At 42.4% G+C, this 22,913-nt stretch overlaps 2 protein-coding genes across 2 annotated transcripts in view; both read left to right on the plus strand.

The window, feature by feature from the left end:
• The window catches only part of taok1a (TAO kinase 1a), a 28,051-nt gene extending 15,432 nt beyond the window's left edge, over nucleotides 1–12,619 (plus strand). The window contains exons 12-20 of the mRNA XM_024445204.2: nucleotides 76–276; nucleotides 444–584; nucleotides 2,576–2,812; nucleotides 2,963–3,091; nucleotides 4,357–4,560; nucleotides 4,837–5,076; nucleotides 5,388–5,600; nucleotides 6,424–6,606; nucleotides 6,953–12,619. Coding sequence (XP_024300972.1) covers nucleotides 76–276; nucleotides 444–584; nucleotides 2,576–2,812; nucleotides 2,963–3,091; nucleotides 4,357–4,560; nucleotides 4,837–5,076; nucleotides 5,388–5,600; nucleotides 6,424–6,606; nucleotides 6,953–7,483 — 2,079 coding nt within the window. The 3' untranslated portion in view covers nucleotides 7,484–12,619. The remainder of the gene's footprint in view (nucleotides 1–75; nucleotides 277–443; nucleotides 585–2,575; nucleotides 2,813–2,962; nucleotides 3,092–4,356; nucleotides 4,561–4,836; nucleotides 5,077–5,387; nucleotides 5,601–6,423; nucleotides 6,607–6,952) is intronic.
• A 4,991-nt stretch (nucleotides 12,620–17,610) lies between these two features.
• LOC112267118 (RNA polymerase II-associated factor 1 homolog) lies at nucleotides 17,611–22,700 on the plus strand. Its single transcript, XM_024445205.2, has 14 exons — nucleotides 17,611–17,953; nucleotides 18,176–18,205; nucleotides 18,460–18,552; nucleotides 18,722–18,843; nucleotides 18,963–19,029; nucleotides 19,141–19,242; nucleotides 19,356–19,461; nucleotides 19,936–20,004; nucleotides 20,180–20,283; nucleotides 20,414–20,530; nucleotides 20,761–20,889; nucleotides 21,098–21,203; nucleotides 21,390–21,471; nucleotides 21,571–22,700. The coding sequence occupies exons 1-14, from the start codon at nucleotides 17,904–17,906 to the stop codon at nucleotides 21,987–21,989; spliced, it is 1,596 nt and encodes a 531-aa protein (XP_024300973.1). The 5' UTR covers nucleotides 17,611–17,903; the 3' UTR covers nucleotides 21,990–22,700.
• Nucleotides 22,701–22,913: the final 213 nt, after the last annotated feature.

A 22,913-nucleotide genomic window follows, 5' to 3' on the forward strand; every position in this document is an offset into this window, starting at 1 on the left:
CTATAGTTGACACACTGTCATTCAGAAAGTATTTCACTCACCTGTGTCTTGCTGTTGTTATGATGTTGTCCCCAGGAACCGGAGCAGAGTGGCAGGACAGGCACAGTGAGCAGCGTTGGCAGTAACCAGTCTATCCCCAGTATGTCGATCAGCGCCAGCTCCCAGAGCAGCTCTGTCAACAGCCTGACCGACGCCGGAGATGACAAGAGCGAACTGGACATGATGGAGGGAGACCACACAGTCATGTCCAACAGCTCCGTCATTCACCTCAAACCGGTGGGTAGAGATGATCTTGGAGCTGGACCCGCAGAATAACTGTACACTGCCTTAATTATATTGAAATACACAACATAGTGATTATAGTGTTTCCTAGTGCCTTTCACAGATGATTTTGAAGCATTTTTTTCTGCTGTTGAAATACTGCGTTGTATTTGTTTCCTCAGGAGGAGGAGACGACTTATCGTGAAGAGTCGGGACCTAACAGCCGGCCGCTCACTGAGCCCCAGTCTCCCCCTGCTCACACTCCACGGCCAAAACACCACCGCAACCGCGAGCACTTTGCCACAATACGCACAGCCTCCCTGGTAAGAGCACATCGAGCCATAGAAATACAATGGTACAATGGTAGTTAACATGATTTAAAATTTACCCTTAAAGTGCAGTCAAAAACGTGATTTTTCAGTGTTTTATATACATTTCCAAACTGAGGTTGGAATAATGCTGTGAAATTGGGATAATGATTATAATGCCCTTTTAGCTGTATGAAAAGACTGCCAGAAATGTCAGCCTGTTTTGGTGGGACGGAGTTTTGGCCTGCCTGGTGACATAACCAGGTGGTAAATTAGTTAATGGACCAATAAGAAAGAGAGTTTCAAACCTCTGCCATTAACAGCTACTATTCAGTTTCCCACCCCCCACTCAGACACACTCAGGGTGTCAAATTGGGAGGGCCTGTTGTCCGTACCTCTGGCAGTCTCTATGGGGGTGCCACAGGGTTCAATTCCGACTCTTTTCTCTGTATGTATCAATGATGTTGCTCTTGCTGCTGGTGATTCTCTGATCCATTCTGAATACATCTGGCCCTTCTTTGGACACTGTGTTAACAAACCTCCAAATGAGCTTCAATGCCATACAACACTCCTTCTGTGGCCTCCAACGGCTCTTAAATGCTAGTAAAACTAAATTCATGCTTTTCAACCGATCGCTGCCTTAGAATATGTGGACAATTATAAATACCTAGGTGTCTGGTGAGACTGTGAACACTCCTTCCAGATTCACATTAAGTATCTCCAATTCAAAATTAAATCTAGAATCGGCTTCCTATTTCGCAACAAAGCCTCCTTCACTCATGCTGCCAAACATAACCTCGTAAAACTGACTATCCTACCGATCCTTGACTTTGGCGATGTAATTTACAAAATAGCCTCCAACATTCTACTCAGCAAATTGGATGTAGTCTATCACAGTGCCATCCGTTTTGTCACCAAAGCCCTATATACTACCCACCACTGCGACCTGTATGCTCTCATTGGCTGGCCCTCGCTACATATTCGTCGCCAGACCCACTGGCTCCAAGTCATCTATAAGTCTTTGCTAGGTAAAGCCCCGCCTTATCTCAGCTCACTGGTCACCATAGCAACACCCACCCGTAGCACGCACTCCAGCAGGTATATGTCACTGGTAATCCCCAAAGCCAACACCCCCTTTGGCCGCCTTTCTTTCCAGTTCCCTGCTGCCAATGACTGGAACGAATTGCCAAAATCACTGAAGCTGAAGTCTTATATTTCCCTTACTAACTTTAAGCATCAGCTGTCAGAGCAGATTACTGATCACTGCACTTGTACACAGCCCATCTGTAAATAGCCCACCCAACTACCGCATCCCCATATTGTTATTTTTTTCTTTTTTGTATTCCAGTATCACTACTTGCGCATCATCATCTGCATATCTATCACTCCAGTGTTAATGCTAAATTGTAATTATTTCACCACTATGGCCTTTTTATTGCCTTACCTGCCTAATCTTACTACATTTGCACACACTGTACATAGATTCTATTGTGTTATTGACTACGTTTGTTTATCCCACGTGTAACTCTGTGTTGTTGTTTTTGTCGACCTGCTTTGTTTTATCTTGGCCAGGTAGCAGTTGTAAATGAGAACTTGTTCTCAACTGGCCTACCTGGTTAAATAAAGGTGTTCTCAACTGGCCTACCTGGTTAAATAAAGGTGTTCTCAACTGGCCTACCTGGTTAAATAAAGGTGTTCTCAACTGGCCTACCTGGTTAAATAAAGGTGTTCTCAACTGGCCTACCTGGTTAAATAAAGGTGAAATAACAAAAAGAGAAGACCACTCCCAGACGGTCCTAGCTACATTTTGCTTGATAAATTGCTCTTTGCTAAAAAGGTTTTGGTTTCTTTTTGAGCATTTTAATTTAAAACAGGTACTTAATTGTTACCCAGAAATGATTTGATATTGAGAAAAAACCAGTTGCATTGGGCCTTTAAGTGTCTGCTCCTGTAGGAGAGTATAAGCTGAGTCCAGAGTTCTATGATAAGCCTTATGTTTCCCCCAGGTGACCCGTCAGATGAAGGAGCACGAGCAGGACAGTGAGCTGAGAGAGCAGATGTCAGGTTATAAGAGGATGAGGAGGCAGCACCAGAAGCAGCTGATGGCCCTGGAGAACAAGGTGAAGGCTGAGATGGACGAACACCGGCTCCGTCTGGACAAAGAGCTGGAGAACCAGAGGAACAGCTTTGCCCAGGAGATGGAGAAACTCATTAAGAAGCACCAGGCCGCCATGGAGAAAGATGTATGGTCGTTTTCTCACGTACTCCATACTTACTCCATCATTCATACTCTGTCTTGATTCTATTGCTGTTCCCTAGGTCACTGTTAAAAGTTATTGTTTTTAAATTAAGTTTTGGAGGCGTTTTCAAATGATGATTTTGTGTGTCTGCAGGCAAAGACCTTTACTAATGATGAGAAGAAGTTCCAGCAGCACATCCAGAGCCAGCAGAAGAAAGAGCTCAACAGCTTCCTAGAGTCCCAGAAACGAGAGTACAAACTCCGCAAGGAGCAGCTCAAAGAGGTAGAGAATCACACGCGGTCATACAGATGAATGGTCACATTTTATGCACAGTATACAAGGCATCAAACATTGCTATATCATTTGAAGAAAAAACACATGACACGCACAAATGTTAGCCAACATGATCCTCTCAGCATGTCAGACAGACTCGCAGAAAGACAAACCTTTACAGAAAATGTGCAAATATGGACAGCAAGCTCCTATTTACAATTTCTTAAAGTGCCAATCTGCAGTTGAAAGGATAACAAAGCATACTACCCGCCACTGATCTGGTTAAAGGTTGAGGGATGGGGCTGGAGAAAGTGTAACCACACTCAAATTCATAGACAGAGCTATGGATGCAAGGAGTGAGCATCCATGATATCAAAATTATAATTTTAAGCATGTTTTGAGGTTATACAGTTTTGAGGTTATTACATTTACTTTGTTTACAAACATTGGTAAAAAGCTTATTTTGCCTTTTGATGGGTACAAATCAAATCAAATGTATTTATATAGCCCTTCGTACATCAGCTGATATCTCAAAGTGCTGTACAGAAACCCAGCCTAAAACCCCAAACAGCAAGCAATGCAGGTGTAGAAGCACAGTGGCTAGGAAAAACTCCCTAGAAAGGCCAAAACCTAGGAAGAAACCTAGAGAGGAACAAGGCTATGTGGGGTGGCCAGTCCTCTTCTGGCTGTGCCGGGTGGAGATTATAACAGAACATGGCCAAGATGTTCAAATGTTCATAAATGACCAGCATGGTCGTATAATAATAAGGCAGAACAGTTGAAACTGGAGCAGCAGCATGGCCAGGTGGACTGGGGACAGCAAGGAGTCATCATGTCAGGTAGTCCAGGGGCATGGTCCTAGGGCTCAGGTCCTCCGAGAGAGAGAAAGAAAGAGAGAAGGAGAGAATTAGAGAACGCACACTTAGATTCACACAGGACACCGAATAGGACAGGAGAAGTACTCCAGATATAACAAACTGACCCTAGCCCCCCCGACACATAAACTACTGCAGCATAAATACTGGAGGCTGAGACAGGAGGGGTCAGGAGACACTGTGGCCCCATCCGAGGACACCCCCGGACAGGGCCAAACAGGAAGGATATAACCCCACCCACTTTGCCAAAGCACAGCCCAGTTGAACTAAGCTCATGAGGCTTTTATAAGTTATAATGTTCGAGAATGAATGGGTTTATATCATTAATTTAGAAGCCTAAAAATGGATGTAGTAACTGCAGATTTCCCCTTTTAATCTCTGTCCTTGTTCTTCCCCCAGGAGTTGAATGAGAACCAGTCGACCCCTAAGAAGGAGAAGCAGGAGTGGCTGTCCAAGCAGAAGGAGAACTTCCAGCACTTCCAGGCTGAGGAGGAGGCCAACCTGCTGAGGAGACAGAGACACTACCTGGAGCTGGAGTGTCGACGCTTCAAGAGGAGGATCCTCATCGCTCGCCATAACGTGGAGCAGGACCTAGTGAGAGAGGTCAGCCGTAATCACTCAGCTCTCCTCGTTCATACAGTCTCTTGTTTCTCTCTCACTCTCCTCAAACAGGGCCCCCTTTCCTGTTCTCGGGCTTCGTTTTGTAACCATGGCTCAGCCGTGGGTTCTGCTCATTTTCCTACTTCCATATGTTTTGTAACCATACCTTTACCCTATGTGACCTCATTCTCTGGTTGTCATACTGCCCTTTCTCTTAAAGAATGCAGTTTTCTCCTAACCTGTATGGTTGTTCCTCCCTGCCTGTCCGTCTGTGTGTAGGAGCTGAATAAGCGTCAGACGCAGAAGGACCTGGAGCATGCCATGCTGCTGCGGCACCATGAGTCCATGCAGGAGCTGGAGTTCCGCCAGGTCAACACCATCCAGAAGATGAGGGCTGAGCTGATCCGCCTGCAGCACCAGACAGAACTCACCAACCAGCAGGAGTACAACAAGAGGAGGGAGAGAGAGCTCCGACGCAAACACGTCATGGAGGTCCGACAGCAGCCCAAGAGCCTCAAGGTGAACACACACATACCAACACACACAATTCCCATAAACCGTTGTTGTTTTGTGTTACCGTTAATGGCCTTAATGTAGGGACCTGACCCCTCACTGTTCTGTTTGACCTCCCTCCTCTGTCCCAGTCCAAAGAGTTCCAGACCTGACCCTCACTGTTCTGTTTGTCCTGTCGTCCTCTACCCCAGACCAAAGAGCTCCAGACCTGACCCCTCACTGTTCTGTTGTCCTCTCTTCCTCTATCCCAGTCCAAAGAGCTCCAGACCTGACCCCTCACTGTTCTTTGTCCTCTCTTCCTCCTCCCTCTGTCCCAGTCCAAAGAGCTCCAGATTAAGAAACAGTTCCAAGACACATGTAAGATCCAGACCAGACAGTTCAAGGCCTTGAGAAACCACCTACTGGAGAGCACACCAAAGTCTGACCACAAGGCTGTCCTGAAGCGTCTAAAGGAGGAGCAGACCCGCAAGCTGGCCATCCTGGCTGAGCAGTACGACCACTCTATCAACGAGATGCTCTCCACACAGGCTGTGAGTCACACAGGGGTTTTAAAAACACTGCAGGAGAGGGGATGAGTTTCTAAAAAGCTGACTACTGATGATAGGCATTTTTGAAATTGCAGGGTGCCAAATTCAAAACAACAGAAATCTCCTAAAACATACAAGTATTTTACACCATTTTAAAGATAAACTTGTTGTAAATCCAGCCACAGTGTCCGATTTCAAAAAGGCTTTACGACGAAAGCACACAAAACGATTATGTTAGGTCAGCACCTGCAAAAACTCAACCTACCCAGTTGTGGCCCACTTTTTGGAAGTGAACCACTCGATTTTGTCCCTACGTTAAATCGGCATTGAACACATCACCCTCCCTAGGAGAGGGGGTGACCTCGATGATTTATTGTTAAAACAAGAAGCTGCCTGAATCTTTAATTTAAAGACCCTTGGTCCCTTCGGTCTCAGCGTAGACTAGGATCTGAAGACATTCTTGTGATTTTGCTGTTCATTGTAAATGTTTGTAGGCTTATGTAGCCAAATTGTCTATGATCGTATACTATCATTTGTTTTTTAAATGTTCTATTTATATCTGTAAATGAACCTATGATATCAAGCCACACCCAGCCATGATTAGACACCTGTATCTGTCCTTTGACACTATATAAACTAGTGACCTGCAGTTTTTCATTATACCCTGAGGAAGACAGCTTGTCTGTCCAAACATTGGTTATTGAATTATTTCATCTGAGCTCCTAGTTTGCGGATCTCTTTTTTTGTTGAAATAGATAAAGGGCCTTATTGCCAAAATCCCTTAACATTGTACTGACCCCCTGTCTGGCTCCCCTCTTGTCTCTAGCTGCGTTTGGATGAGGCTCAGGAGGCTCAGTGCCAGGTGCTGAGGATGCAGCTGCAGCAGGAGCTGGAGCTACTCAACGCCTACCAGAGCAAGATCAAGATGCAGACGGACGCCCAGCACGACCGTGAGCGGAAGGACCTGGAGCAGAGAGTGTCCCTCCGGAGGGCCCTACTGGAGCAGAAGGTCTGATCTTCCATACTGGGAATATATATATATATTTTTAACATGGGCTGCGTCTCAATTTGCACCCTATTCCCTGTATAGTGCACTGTGGTCAAATGTAGGGCACTTTTAAGTGGATAGGGTGCCATTTGGGATGCAGTGTGCCATTTGAGATGTAGGGTGCCATTTGGGATGCATTGTGCCATTTGGGATATAGGGTGCCATTTGGGATGCAGTGGCAAAAAGTCTCAATTGACATTTGGGCTTTATTTAATTTCAAGCTCCAGAGTTTGCTGTTATTATTGATAAACCAGTGCTATTTTGAAATGAACTTATTATAGTACTGAGCAGCTGTGTGTATCTTCAGATTGAGGAGGAGATGCTGGCCCTTCAGAATGAGCGTTCGGAGAGGATCCGTAGCCTGCTGGAGCGCCAGGCCAGGGAGATCGAAGCGTTCGACTCGGAGAGCATGCGTCTAGGCTTCAACAACATGGTGCTGTCCAACCTCTCCCCAGAAGCCTTTAGCCACAGCTTCCCCGGGGCCCCAGGCAGCTGGGCCCACCCCCAGACACAGCACCACTCTGGGGGCTCCTCTCAAGGGCTACACTGGGGTAGTGGAGGGTCAGGGCACCAAGGCAGCCATCACCACTACCACTCTGGTCAGGGAGGGTCCCCCATGCAGCAAGCCTGGGGCCAAGGCATGCAGGGAGGCGGGTGTCCTCAGCCGTGGGGCCACCCCTCGGCAGGGCCCCTGGGGGCCAGAGGCAGTGGAGGAGTGCAGAACAGCCCCCAGGCACTGAGCAGGACAGCCTCAGGGGGGCGCAGTGAGCAGGCTATGAGCAGGAGCACCAGTGTCAACTCTCAGATATCCAATGGGTCGCACCTGTCCTACACATAGACTCCCAGCCCAGCACCAGAGTCAGAGTAGGGCGCTGCAGAGTGGGACAGCATGGGCTGAGCTCTGCTACACCTCCACCTCCCCTCTCTCCTATCCCTCGTTCCTCTCCTGTCCTGTGTACAGATGTGGATGCGTGTGGAAATAAATGTTGCTCAGGTCAAAAGGGCTGAAAGAGGCACACCCCCTCTACACAGCAGTTTATTAGCACACATACAGATCAGTTCTTCTGTTTTTATTGAAACCATTCAGTGTCAACACTTAATACTTCCTCTGTTCTTTATTTTACAGTTCTCTCACTTAGAAATCATTTTCATGTACATATATGTGCCACTGCCCCCCTTCCACCACTGAGACCACTGTCAAAAAGCCTTTTGACATCTGCTAACTGCGTTTATTTTTTAATGTAGTGTCTATTAATCACAGCAAGCTAAGACAGCCCATGAAATTCCCCTGCTCCAAATTTGATAATACATTGGCCCATCTATCCAGTTACTTGATTTTAAAATATTTTTTATTCTCCTTATGCCAGCCTGTTTTTATGGTTATTTTAAATAGCTGAGATTGTTTCTCTTTCCAAATCAGAAGAATGTTTTGCATTCGAAAAGATTTTAATAGGGAGAGATTTAAAGAACTGCACAGATACCGTATAGAGCTCCTTGACAATACCTGAAACAAATTCAAGTTGGTTTGAAATGATCATTTAGGTTGGTTTGAAATGATCATTTAGGTTTGAGGATGTGAGTGACACTGGGACACAATGTTGTTGGCTTGTATTATGGTCAGCTTCCATGAAACTCGCTTTTGTTCTTGTAGCCAAACCTATTTTAAGCTAGACAGTTGTTATTAAACATCTCACAACTTAGTTACTATCAACCCCTGTTGCAGGAATGTGGGGCCATTTTGTGGATAGGATTTTTTTTAGTTTTCACATACAAGGATCTAAGGGTTTTGTAGAATTAGTCAAATTATGTTGAACTGTTCTTATTTGTCTGTTTTTTATCTTAAGAAAGAAAATATTTTGGGGGAAATTGCAGCTGGTAAGAGCAAGATAGTTTTTTTTAGCAGAGGTTATATCATTGAGGTAGGATGTTTGTTGTGAAATTCAGTTACACTTGCCATTTGAAAGCTCAGTGTTTACATTTAATATATTGGAGAAGCAGTAACAGACAGTGAATCTTTTTATATCAATGAGCATTTTGCCAGCATTTAGTGATCTGCATTTTATTTTACACCTCCCTGTGGGAGTTTAAGCTGCTAATCCATCCATTTGCCAATAAGAACACTAAAGCAGAATATGAATGTTTTATTTGTCTGTTTCGGATGCAACGTTAGGGGCCAGGCTGACCATAGCTTCAACTATGGCCATATTCAACTCAGTTCTGTACTACTGTACTGTGTGATGCCGGCCACTAGGCTGCAGTCTTCACTTATTGTCAACCGTTCCTTAGGCCATAATAGCCCACCTACAGTAGATCCAAATCTTCACTGTTTAGGGTTTCCAAGTGGGTGGGTGTCTCTCATAGCATTACTACATCAGCCAAAACCAGAGGGACATGGCAGAGCCATAATAAACAAAAGGCTTAGCTAACAGCTAAAAGTGTATATGTATGTTAATGCTCAGTAAGATGGTGCCTTTCTATGCCCTGATACTGATCATTTATTCTCAGTGTAAAACTTGCATGTTTTAGTTCAGCTCAGATTGATTCAATTATTACACTTCAAACTAGCTTCCATTTAGTTTGCACAGATGTTGGCATCGTTCAATGAAAATGATGTACCTCAGGATGAGAGGATCCCATCATCTGTCCTCATGTACCTCTGAAAAGGATGTCGATATCAGGAGGTTTGTGAAGTGATCAGTTGAACAGAAGTTCTGAAGGTGATAATATCATGCATACAGCTACTTGAGGGCTGGTTCTGGGTGTCTCTGCTGTGCGGAGGATGACAGATTGTGAGTTTCACCTTAGTTGGCTGAATGAAGGAGGATCAGTATAATTCATGCTGGGCTACATGATTGTCAGATACAAGAGCAAAGACTCTGTAATGCCTTTAAGAACCCTGACATTTATCAGTTGATTTTATTTTAGTGCCTTTAAATACTGCTGCCTTGTCAAAGCACTTTATACAGTATAAAAAAATGTATACAGTAAAACAGATGGTAGTTTGACTTTATTTTAAGCACAGCAACCCGAGGGATGCATATAGTGTGTTGGTATTATGTGGTTGAAGTGAGGAAGTTGAAAAGTCTAGCTAATAGTTGACCTTAAAGTCCGATACAGAATCAGGATTTGAATGCCTGGGGTTAATTACAAGTGAGTTACCAGTATGTAGACACATTTCTATGGCTCTGGAGGATTCATGTTGGACAAGAACAAAACAGATTATAGAGTATGGTGACGGGGTTAGTTAAAGGACTTCTATTGTATGCTTGGTTGAAAAACACCTTTCGCACAAAATTTCCAGGCCAGGTTTAACATGAAAGCAGTGGGCACAGTAGAGCAGAGCTTCCATAAGTAGAAAAAAAAGTAACATGGTTTCAGAATGTGTTTGAAAAGGAACGATCTAATCTCTATGTGAAGGCTCTTTTTGACCATAACAGCAGGCTTGGCAAGGAGTACATGTTTGTGGGAGCTGGTTAATGTTAGGCAGTCAAAGTGTTTAAAATGATAATGTTCCACAACTTGAGCAAAACTAAGAACTCAGCAATCAGGAAAAAAGAGCTCATCTCACCACCCTAAAAGTAACAATGGCAGGTGAATGAAGCTCATATACTTGTTACTGGTGTTCATCATGTAAATATAACACTCACACTAAATGATCATTCTACACTTATGTTGGTGAGTGGTTAAAAAGTGGTTAAAGCTGGAAACCTTGATGGTGACACTGCCATGTCCATTTGGGATATTACAACAAGAAAGGAGTTACTGCAAAAAAACTAACTCCCCCCCACCCCCAGACATCATTGCACGTGCAATAATTATTTTGCCACACTGCTCAACGCGCCTCTCATTAGTTTTGTCCACAAAACAATAACAAAGGTGCTGGGGCGGGCAGTGGCACAGTTTCCCCTAATGCAGATTCCATCTTTAAAGGTGGCAAAGCACTTATATAGTTATTTACTTGGACACCTACAGTGGGTTCTATCCATGTACATGTTCTTCACTTTTTGGTATTTTCCCCTAACTGTTTTTTTTTTCAGGGTGAGTTTATGCCATTTTGGTTCCCCTCTTTTCTCAACCTGCATTCCCTCACACACCAAGTCTGCATTTATTATGAGGGTAACTATCTGGGAATCTAAAACACTTTCAAAACGTATATATATTGAAAAGGCCACGAGGCTTAAAAAGTCCTAGAGATGCAGATATCTTAGGAAATGTATCGTCTTTTCATTAAAGTGGGGTGAAATGTTCATATTGTGTGTATATATACAATTTAAGAGATTAAACATTTTAAAACTAAACTTGCATTGTGAAAAAGAAAATAACAAATAATCTGTAAGACTAACATTATTTAAGTTGACAGACACTAACCAAATATTAAACAACGTTGAGATTGGTATGAGGGTCTGTAAAAGTAACTGATGAAAAGTGAGCTTGGTTGTGTGTACGCTGACTCTTACTGCTTCCTGTGCATGCATAGCCTACACTGTCATTTTCCTTTACTGTCACACACTTTGTTAGTCATTGCCCCCTCATGAAGCCTTTCATTGCAGTGAGTCTTGATACCTCTGGTATGTTTTCTCCTATTCCACCCTTTCTACAGTCACATCCACCAGATTATTAACTATTCTGTTTGTTCTTATTGAATGTGATCCTGCAGTTGTGCAGCAAAAACATGCTTGATTTCAGGGGCACAAAGATGCTGGGAAGTTTTGTTTATTTTTTGAGACGTAGGAGAAGTTTGTTTTAAATGGTTGCAGACTCTAATCCCTCATTACAATTCTCCCATATCTGCCTCTGGATCATATCCAACTGTCCTTTCCAAAAAGCAAGCATGGGTCTCATTATGTTACAGTACATGGGGCTGTGAGTGTGTCCCAATACTCTCCAAAACCTTCCACCTCTTGTTTCCTTTCATTTGTAACCACAGAGGTCAAAAGCCTCAATAGGTTAATTTACCAGTGTAATGCTTATACCCAACAAGTCTTTTATGAATAGTGGCCAGGGGAGAAAAAGGAGCGGTATTTCTGATTATTGAGACCTAGCCCTTGTTCAGGTCAACAGCTTTTTCGGGCCAATGGTTCATGTCAGGCCAATGAAAGGTCCTTGCTATCTGTGATCCTTGGGACGTTCCTACCCCATTGAAGTTGATATTTTAAAATGGTAAAAGTTTGGGTAGGGACGTCCCAAGGATCCCGGAAAGCACTAAACGCCAATGAAACTTCATCTCATATGAGATTGATTGCCAACCCGTCACACCATTTTGTTAATAACCCCCCCCCCAATTGTGAGACTACTTAGATACTTTTATTCATATTTGTTGTAATAATTTACAAGGCTTCTCCACCAACCTGAATAATGTTTTCAATTATCATTTAACATTGATGTTGTCAACTTTTGTCCTACTGACTGAAAGTATGGGATACTGAGTGAGAAACAAGCTAAAGAAAAATGGAGGTCCTCCCTCTGGTCAAACACTGTGCCATACCAGAGCTGCCAAGCCCAAACACCACTGCATTGTTTCATCTCAAGAGTTACCTAACATTACCCTTGGCTTGGGCTGATGGCATGAAATGTTTAGAAATTGCATGATATGAGCCGTTCTGGTCAGATGGCCAATGTAGAGGCTTAAAAAGATGGTGACAGGCTACTTATGAAAACAGAGGGTCCATTTCTATGAGGATGTCAGTATTCTTCCTTGGCACAACATTACCACTACAACTCTTATATAACCTGTATTAAAATGTATAGATTGTGAAACCTGTTATTGAATGTCTGAAAGATTATGAAGATTATACATACATTTTCACCAACAAAAAATACAAAAAAGTAAGTGGAAATGTGTAAAAAGATTCATAAAACAGAAGAATAAAAACTAGGATCAAATGTACTATTTTGTTTGTATTATAATTACTATTGTGCTGGCAGAGGAATATTGAACAGAAATCAGCTGTAATAAAGTAATTTTAGTATATAACTTGTGTCCTGTTGTTTGAATTTGGAGCATAATAAATATATTTTTAAGTGTAGTTTTTACAGAATCAGAAGCTTCTGGTGGTTTTTGAAGCCAATTTGGCATCTTGAATCTCTATTCTTCCTATGAATTTGTCTCTAGCATTTGAACCCTGGTATAACCCCATTCCTGAAAGCTACAACTCTGGAACATGAATATGCCTTCTGTTCCCCTCTATGATGATCACAGGGTGTGTTAGGAGTGTAAAGAAAAGCACTTTGGCCCCGATAAGAATATAGTTGAATAGCCCTGGCTGTCATAGCCCTTCTACGGACAGCCTTTCCACTCCCTATTTAATCTTGCTCTTGTGGCTAACTGGGTTCAAACCAGGTCTCCTGCATGGCACAAGACTGTGTTAGCCCACTTAGCTAAAGCCTATAGAGATAAGTTCATGTAAAGGATGACACACTGCTTGCTTAACGAGTAGCGTTTCCCCCTGATTCAGCTCGTATGGAGACTCGAACTCAGGACCTTTGCCTCATAAACACGTGACTGCCCTTTTGAGGCATTTCAACCCATTGTGCTATTCAAAAAGGCCTTTGACATGTGTTAGTTTGTTAGATGTTGTTAGTTTCAGGTCTTTCAGCAAGGGTATTCATTATAAGGTTAACATGTGACTGACTGGATTAAGACTGTGTTAGCCTGTTGAGCTAAAGCCAAGATCATGTGATAAGTAACTCTGAGACTTGAAAAGTTGCATTGTCTGGTGCAGAGGAGATCTAAATTAGAACCCCATCAGTCAAACCATAGACATTAAAACCAGAGTTAAACTAACACATAATGTTTCCAGATCTCAGGCTAGGTTGCTCATCACATGCATAGATCTCCAAACCACCTCTGTTGCACTCTCATTAAATGGGGTGCACAGATCCTTCTGCTTCTGTTTGCCACATAAAGTGTTTTTGTTGTGCTGTAGGCCTGATTTCGAACCCAGTCAGTTATATGTAAGCAATAAGGCATGAGGGGTGTGGTATATGGCCAATATACCACGGCTAAGGGCTGTTCTTAAGCCCGACAGTGCAGAGTGCCTGACACAGCCCTTAGCTGTGGTAAATTGGCCATATATCACAAACACGCAAGGTGCCTTATTGCTAGTATAAACTGGTTATCAACGTAATCAGAGCAGTAAAAATAAATGTTTTGTCATACCCATGGTATACGGTCTAATATACCACGGCTGTCAGCCATTCAGCATTCAGGGCTCGAATCTCTGAATATGAGATCAAAGGGGTCTGAAATGTGACTGAGGTGGTTCGAAAACCACGCTCTATTAATGAGTAGGCTATCCTTGCTGGTGACTTTTTTTCAAATACAAGTTACATTTATGAATTCAAATATTCAATCTGTGCATTACAAATTCTAAAATATTAAATGAAAATGCAATACCCTAATACAAATTAAAATACAATTTCTATTGGCACTGAAATCGCTAACGTTACACACATAATGACACCGAGTGGCGAGGAGTGGAATGATAGTTTAAGACTGGTACCCAGACTAGTGCTTGTCGATCAAATCTTTGCTCCCCAAATTCTGTGCAGTAATTGCGGATTCTGACTCCCGGAAACTCAACTCACTGGTAACATTTGCTGGAGCATGCAGGCAAAACTGTCCTTGAACAACGAAAACATGCATGTTATCTGGCTAAATAGCTATACAATGTTATATTTGATCAAGTGAAATCATATTAAAATCTCAAATTAGTTATTAAGCAAGCTAGCTAACTGTTCTAGCTAGCCAACAATACAAAACACTCCCAGTCAGCTGGTGCTAATTGCTAGCTAGCTGTGGCATTGTGAATAGCTAGCTAGCTATAACAAACAAGTTTAGCTAAACAGCTTGCCTCCATGAATGTCACTGATATTCACGGACTTGGATAACGTTAAATCTGCTCCCATCACGATTAAAAGGTAAGATACTTTATTTCCAATATTTCTTGTTAGCTGGTTATGATACATGTCACCAGATTGAGAGTTAGCGATCAGCTAGTTACCCCCTCACTGAACACGGCTGATCAACTTTCATCCATACTTAGCTCGGGCATCTGTTAGTTGGCAAAGACCAACATTCTGCTTGTTTGGTTTGGGCTTGAATACTAGTGTTGATAATCCCTGAAATGTCCTTGCTTTCAACCAAAAACCAAACCCTGTTTGCAATAAATATCTAATATGTATTTTGTTTAATATTGTTATCTTTCTTTAGGACTAGCTGTAGTCATGTTGCTCCTACCAATACCCTCTCTATTGGTCTGTAGAGGACTGTAGTGTTATGTTTCCCTATGGTTTAACTCCCCTCTCTCTGTTATTTCTCATTGTAGAAGCCCCAGGATGGTGTGTGAGCTGCTAGTCTCCTCACTATGGTTCATTTTCGTAATCTTCTGGGTGGAGACCATAAGCGTGTGGCTGTTCCTATGCATCTTCTACCAGGACCAGGCATTTTATCACTGGGGAGATGGGTATGCGTACTCAATCATATTTTACACACAAGCAACTTGCTGATTCTTAATCGTCTTACAAATATCCAGATGAAGTATCAAACTGACCTTCCTTTCTCATTGTGTTACTACAGGGTATTTGCAGATGACCCCGGCCAAATGCTATACATGTTGAGCAGGTGAATCCTAATATTGATTTCTGTCTGTTCATGGGTGTGATCAGATGAAATGCAGTATTATAACTTGTATCTGAAATGGAAAACTATACTGTTATTAATAGTTATTACCATGTAGCACATTGCAAGAATATGTTTACCGATACTGACAAAGAGAATGGGCATGATCAGGTTGAGTTCTTGACACTTTCATGAATGAAGTCTCCATTGTCCCCTTTCCACAGAGTGGATCCCTCTGGACAGATGCAGACCTGAGACAGCGAAAGCATATGAGGAACAGCACATAATGGATTGTTCTCTCCTGATATAAAAGGATGGGAGCTGTATGTTTGAGACGCTCCTATAAAATAATGAGAATCAGTAGTCTTTTTCTACCTCCCTGCTCCTGGTTCCCTCCTAGATTTACCGCATGGTCATTGTCAACATGAAGAAACTGCATTGAATGCAGTTGGATTGTTGTTGGATATGGGCAGAGACACCCAGCTTGGCAAGAAGAACCAGGGAGGGGATCCTGCCGTAACTGTGGAATAGGTGCATAGTGTGGCAGCTAAGTGTTCCCCACCAAAGCATGAACCATCATACATATGTTCTATTTCCATTGTCTGTGTTAATATGTGATACAGGTTAAACATTGTGGAAAAACACTTGGCAGATGCTTTGAAAAAATATTTTTACATGAGGTTTAGTCCATAGTCAATGTCATTTTTGTGGATTTTGGCAGACTTGCACATTATCATGGTTGTACACATTTTAGTTGATTTGTTTTCACATCTGTGTCTATACATAATCTGCTTCAGTCTGGGCACTTACATGACAGTGTCACTGGATTGCTTTGCTATGTAAAACACGAACAACATTATTGACATGATACACATATTCAATTAAAAACTTTACTCTTGGAAATCTTCCAACATGACGATAATATAATATGCACTCATCAGTATTTTGTCATTTGCGCTCAAACTAAAATGTTGAATGTAGCTTTTTTGTAGCTTTTCTGTTTTTTTTGTTGCTGTTGTAAAGCTCACACCACACTAATAATGTCATGAATGCTCTTCTAGCAAATGTGGAAAATGATTACAAACCTTAGATGAATTCCACATTTTGACTTGTACCTGTTCATAACTTTTAAATTGTCTTCATTGAAGATCATCCTTCTGTAATGTCCGTCATAGCCTAACACAAGTCTTGTCTTTGTAATGTTGACTTCTTCTTGTTTAGGAAAGTGGCATGTTGGGTTAAACTGGGCAGTGACACCAATGGTACATTTGGTTTTATTTGTTTGCATCTGAAGACATTTTCCAAGCTTGTTGTACTACTATTTCAAACAGTTTCAGATTTGCTGCAGATTGATGGTCGGTATATAATTTCTCAATGTTATATTCCAATACAGTAGAGGGTAGTGATGTGTTATTTTAGTATGTTGCTTTCTAAAGTAGAATCGCATAAATTGATACGGGGCAGTTCATGGTACCACCAAAGATTTTTGTGAGTTAACCAAGATGGACCACAGCCCGTTGTTTCAAATGAGAACAAATGAGCCATAGTGGGCAGAAAAAGCAATGAGGTGGGCAGAGCCAAGAACGAGTTAGCGAGATCCTATTGGTGCATTCTAGCAAACATTTGCATATTTCTTTGGGGAACGTCTACTCTGAAGTGCGCGTGTGCACAAACAATTCGCCTTTGCACCCCTGCTAAACAAGGCCTTTTTTAAAAACTTTGTCAAATGGTGAAGTCTACCAAACTTAGTTCACTCTGTTTGTAACAAAAAACTGTATTGAGATCAAATGTTTCACTGATGAGTAAATGTCGGCCAAAATCCATCTCGTTCCATCTCCAACTACCGGCCACTGGTCTTCCAATTTCAATTCAATTTAAGGGCTGTATTGGCATGGGATACATATGTTTACATTGCCAAAGCAAGTGAAAGAGATAATAAACAATAAATAAAAAAAAGACTGTAAACATTACACTTACAAAAGTTCCAAAATAATAAAGACATTTAAATGTTGTAATGATGTGCAAATAGTTGAAGTACAAAAATAAATAAACATAAGGTTATATTTACAACAGTGTTTGTTCTTCACTGGTTGTCCTTTTCTTGTGGCAACAGGTCACAAATGTTGCTGTTGTGATTGCACACTGTGGTATTTCACCCAATAGATATGGGAGTTTATCAAAATTGGATTTGTTTTCAAATTCTTTGTGGGTCTGTGTAATCTGAAGAAAATATGTGTCTCTAATATGGTCATACATTTTGCAGCTAACCGGATGCTTCACATTTATATATTTGGTGAAATATCTGTCTCTGTGTTCTATCTGTGGTTCCACTGCCGGCCACAAATCCACACACGAGATATAGCAAAGACTGACCGTATATCTGCGATGTAATTATATTCAGGCAGCTCGGAAGCTACCCATGAAAATATCAGGGGTCCTGCTAGTTGTAAGGAGCATCCAGCCAGGACAGAAAAGCAAAAAAAGCGAAAGCTCTGAGTACTTTGGAGTAAGTAGCTAGCTAAGTAATCAACAGAGTTTCTCTTTCTTTCAGGTAAAGTGTTTTAGTAAGGAGTGACTTGAACGGTTGTCTGAATTTCTAAGAAACTGTTCTTCCAATCGTGGTCATTATTTTAATATCATGGCTCCAACTATCCAGACACAAGCACAGCGAGACTCAGACGGTCACAGGTAAATATCCTCTCCTATGTATTTTCTTTTCCGCAACTAGATAACGTTAGCTAATGACGACATGGATGGTTAGCAATCATCATAATTTACATATGTTTTGATTGTCCCGTGATAAGTTAACATAAGTCAAAATAGGGGGGGGGCTGTGCTATTTTTCTTTTTCTTCAATCTATCAGCTGAGTGTGTAGCTAACAACACTTGTTTTTCTCTCTACTTGACTAGGAGTTCATCACACAGAACTGTTCCAGAGAGGTATGCATGCAGTTTGTTTTCCATGTTAAAACAAGAGTGATTCAGTTACAGCTCAAGCTATTGTGTGTTTTAAATACAAAGTGTGTGGAGGGCTGGTGATATCATGGCCAGATCAAAACCCATATGACCATTAGGTAGTTATCAGTTTGGGTTCTGAGGCATCAATGCTTGATAGAATATGCTTTTGATGGCTACTTGTTCTTTGTACACTTTTGAAATGTGTGACTCCGTGTTTGTCCCAACCAATCTCCCAGGTCTGGAGTGGTCTGTCGGGTAAAGTACTGCAACAGCCTGCCTGACATCCCATTTGATCCCAAATTCATCACATATCCATTTGACCAGCACAGGTAAAAACCCTTGTTCCTTCTACCATAAAGGTCAGTCAAGATGTTAATGTCTATTAAATGTATAGTTGTTGTAACCACAGTGTGCAGCTTTTATTTTCTAAGCCTTCTCCCATAAATACTGTACTGCCACTGTAGCTGACTCTGACGTTGCCCTGTCTGGTGTTGACAGGTTTGTCCAGTACAAGGCTACGTCGTTAGAGAAGCAACACAAACATGAACTGCTTACTGAGCCTGACCTTGGCGTCACCATCGACCTCATTAACCCAGACACCTACCGCGTCGACCCCAGCAGTATGTTTCTGAATGACACAAACACACGTTGTTATACCAAATAGTCAATATATTTTTGTGGTAGTTACTTGAAGCTTGTGTAGTATTGATTTAGAATCGTCCCATCCTTATTTTTCTAGTTCTTCTTGATCCAGCTGATGAGAAGTTATTGGAGGAAGACATCACAGCTCCATCCAGCTCGAAAAGGTTTGGATACAGACTGTGTACCAGTCAATACAGTGTCTTTGAGACAAAATTCAATGAAAATCTTAATGACTTGGGGTCTGTGCTATGAGCCTTGTGTTTGTCTTCCTGTAGATCTCAGCAGCACGCCAAGGTGGTCCCGTGGATGAGAAAGACTGAGTACATCTCTACAGAGTTCAACAGATATGGTGTCTCCAATGAGAAAGTGGAAGTCAAGTGAGTGTGACCTAACAGGCTAGCTAACCACCACATTCAGCATACACACTTCCCATCTTGTAGTGTTTTCTGTTTGTCCCACCCCTTCTATGACCTATGTGTTCTGTCCTTAGGATCGGTGTGTCTGTCAAACAGCAGTTCACAGAGGAGGAGATATACAAGGATAGGGACAGCCAGATTGCTGCAATTGAAAAGACCTTTGAGGATGCACAGAAACCGGTGAGAGTGCCCCTTGTTTGGCTATGCACAATTTACTGTGCTATATTCAGTCTAAATAGATCTTACAGTAACCGTCAATGTCCAGCTACACAGAGATCACACCGTTCATTGTATGCTCCTTCTAATATGACGATTGCAATATCCTCTTTCATTCCATCAAAGTTATTGGACAGATGTTGGATCTTAATTGTACCTATATTGTCGCAGGCAAAATAATCCTGCAGCAACATCATTTTAATGTTTAGTCCATAATGTTTCTTTATCGGTGGTTAGGCTATTAGCTGGTCAAAATGAGGTGACATGAAAAGTGGGATACTGTTAATATAACTGTCAGTGTGGTTTTTCAGTGGATTTAAGTAAATTGCGAAGCTCATCAGAATTTCCTGCGGTGAAGGAAAATTCTCAGCAACAAAAGTGATCAAATTAAGATCCTACATCTGTACGTCATACGTGGTGTTCATCCTCTTCCCCCAGATTGCCCAGCACTACAGTAAACCCAGAGTCACTCCTGTGGAGGTGATGCCTGTGTTCCCTGACTTCAAGGTGAGCACCCATGACGCTCAACAGGACATGCAGTACCATTGTATTGGTCTTTGTTTCTGGGCAGTCATTGGTTCCTTTATCTGTTCTAATCTGGATACGTTTAGCTGTTGTTGTCTAGCCCTATTGTGTTTTGGTAAAGAGTAAGAATTTGTGTGTTCTGTTCTCTGCTCCCCAGATGTGGATCAACCCGTGTGCTCAGGTAATCTTCGACTCTGATCCTGCTCCTAAAGACATGTCAGCACCCCAAGGTGTGGAGATGATGTCACAGGCCATGATTAGGTGAGGACAAAACAATGCCACATTGTGTGTGCCTGTGATTTTTTTTATTTTTTCAGTTTTTTTTGTGTGTGACTGTCCGGCACTATGACAATTTTACATTGTGTTTTGAATTGTTTGTTGTGCCCTGCAGAGGTATGATGGATGAGGAAGGAAACCAGTTTGTGGCCTACTTCCTGCCCAATGAGGAAACGATTCGCAAGCGCAAGAGAGACGTGGATGAGGAGCTGGACTACATGCCTGATGATCTGTGAGTAATCCAACAAGCATTTACACTAACCTTGAGTAGACAGGACACCAACCATTCTACTGATATGTTAACTATCCCTATCAATAATATTCAGGTTTCACATTGCCATTGTCTACTTCCTCATACCTACTTGGTTCACCTTGTCCAAGGATCAAACCATTAGGATTTTGGAATCTCTGAAGCACACTTACTGTAACATTGAACTAGGTGTGATGGTGTGTGTGTTCTAGGTATGACTATAAGATAGCCAGGGAGTACAACTGGAATGTGAAGAACAAAGCCAGCAAGGGCTACGAGGAGAACTACTTCTTTATCTTCAGAGATGGAGATGGAGTCTACTACAACGAGCTGGAGACCAGGTAACCACTGGCTTGGATGGGGGGGTCTCATAGTGGGGTCTGTTGGGTTTACATTGGCAGGAGGTGACATGGGATTCTCTTTGAAGAGAGAGTCACATTATTCTGGTAGATTTGTATTTGCTAGGGTGGGTTAAGTTAGTTTGTTTTGGCCTGAGGACACCACCTGTGAAGAAGGTTGTTGGCCTGACTGTGTTATCCTGGATTGCAGAGTACGGCTGAGTAAGAGGAGAGCTAAGGCTGGAGCCCAGTCTACTACAAACGCTGTGCTGGTGTGTAAGCACAGAGACATGAATGACAAGGAGCTGGAAGCACAGGTGAGACTGCTAATTATGCCTATTTTCTACACTGAGCATTACTTTCAATCTGTGGAAACTACTGTGTTTACTTAATAAGTGGACCTCAACACTGATAGAGATGAGCAGGTAGTGCTGGACATAAGCAGAGAAGTATACATTTGCAGACATCTGAGTAATCATGACATCTGTCTTTGTGTCCATTAGGATGCGCGTAAGGCTCAGCTGGAGAACCATGAACCAGAGGACGAAGAAGAGGACATGGACTTGGGTAAACTGCAGGACTCTGGTCAGTCTCTCCCCTCTGTCCTCCCCAATGTTTACCACTGTGTCTGAGGCTGCTTCTTAGGTCCATATGAATTAATTATCTGTTTATTTCCACTCACAGGTGATGAGAAGGGCAGCGAGAGCGAGGGAGACAACTCTGACAGTGACTCTGACAGGGAGGATGAGGATGGAAAGCGGAGTGGAGCTGAGGATGATGAAGAGGGAGTGAAGCGGAGGAGGAAGGCCAGTGGTAGCGGCAGTGAGAGTGGCGAGGAGGAGGTCAAGCTGGCGGATGAGGTGGAAATCTTCGGTAGCGACGACGACAGTGATGACGACGACAACGAGCCCAAGAATGGAGCAGCCCGGAGCAGTGGGGAGGAGGGCAGTGGGAGCGAGGAGAAGGAGAGCCATAGGGAGAGGAGTAGGAGCGTGTCTCCGGCTCACAGTAGCGGTAGTGACCACTCAGAGGGTGGCCGTGCCCAGAGCGGGAGTGGCAGTGAGCAGGCCTCAGACTCCAGCGATGGCAGTGACAGTGAATAAGAGCCTTCTTACTGTGACAATGCCAGCACACCATGCCTCACCCTCGAGCTCCAGCTAGCCCACGCTGACAAGCCCCACCCTCAGAACAGCCATGTTTTTACAGACTGAGTCCCAGGCTAGCAACTCATTCCTGTTGAATGTTAGTTTGCTACTTTTTTAGGAGAGACACAACCTCTAAGGGACTTCTACAAGGCTTTTGGGTACCTGTAAATGTCACTTACTCAAATCTCAGACCTTTGTTCATAGATATAGCTGGAGCTACTATCTTAGTCGCTGTGTACAGTACATGCTTCATTGAACAAAATTAAACAAATTTATTTTGTTCTTTTAAGCTGTTATTTTTAAGTCAGTTTGTCTTTATGGTTTGTAGATTTCTCACTTTAATATGAGGTACTTAGTGATGTGAAAGCAGAAACATTTTTTCTGTTTAATTTTCAGGTGTTAAACCTGTTAAATCTGTTTTTCTTTGTCCTTAGCATTTTGAGGATACAATGCATTATAAATGTAATAGGAACAGCCAATAAAATGTGGGAAAGTTTTGTTTTTTACGTTTTGAACTAAACTTTCAAAAGAACATTCTCTTTTTCTGCCAATTTCTTGTTTCCCTCCCAGAAACTGCTACTATTAACCTGTATAAATTCAGTTGTATGATGGAAACTTCTCTTAACATCTAGACATTGTAAATAAATGGTGGTAGCTGATTTTACAACATTTATGCCTGTATGTTTCTTATACTGCTAACAGTCACCCTCTCCAAAGTCCCCTCTTTATTGATGAACATGTATTCCTGGAAAAAATGTTCCTTCCAAAGTGGTGGTAATGTAGCCTGGTCCCAGATCTGTTTGTGCTACCATGTCAACAAAAGAGAGCAGAAAGACTGGCAACCAGGCTGGTAATAATGGTTTCTGAGTACAACTAAGGAAG

This window comes from Oncorhynchus tshawytscha, linkage group LG14 (genome assembly GCF_018296145.1).
Source record: "Oncorhynchus tshawytscha isolate Ot180627B linkage group LG14, Otsh_v2.0, whole genome shotgun sequence".
In the NCBI taxonomy this organism is placed as follows: Eukaryota; Metazoa; Chordata; class Actinopteri; order Salmoniformes; family Salmonidae; genus Oncorhynchus; species Oncorhynchus tshawytscha.

Coding starts and splice junctions, on each gene's coding strand:
- LOC112267118 (XM_024445205.2), top strand. CDS start 17,904: ATGGCTCCAACTATCCAGACACAAGCACAGCGAGACTCAGACGGTCAC. Junction 18,844..18,962: donor CTACCGCGTCGACCCCAGCA/GTATGTTTCTGA, acceptor TTATTTTTCTAG/TTCTTCTTGATCCAGCTGAT. Junction 21,204..21,389: donor ACAAGGAGCTGGAAGCACAG/GTGAGACTGCTA, acceptor TGTGTCCATTAG/GATGCGCGTAAGGCTCAGCT.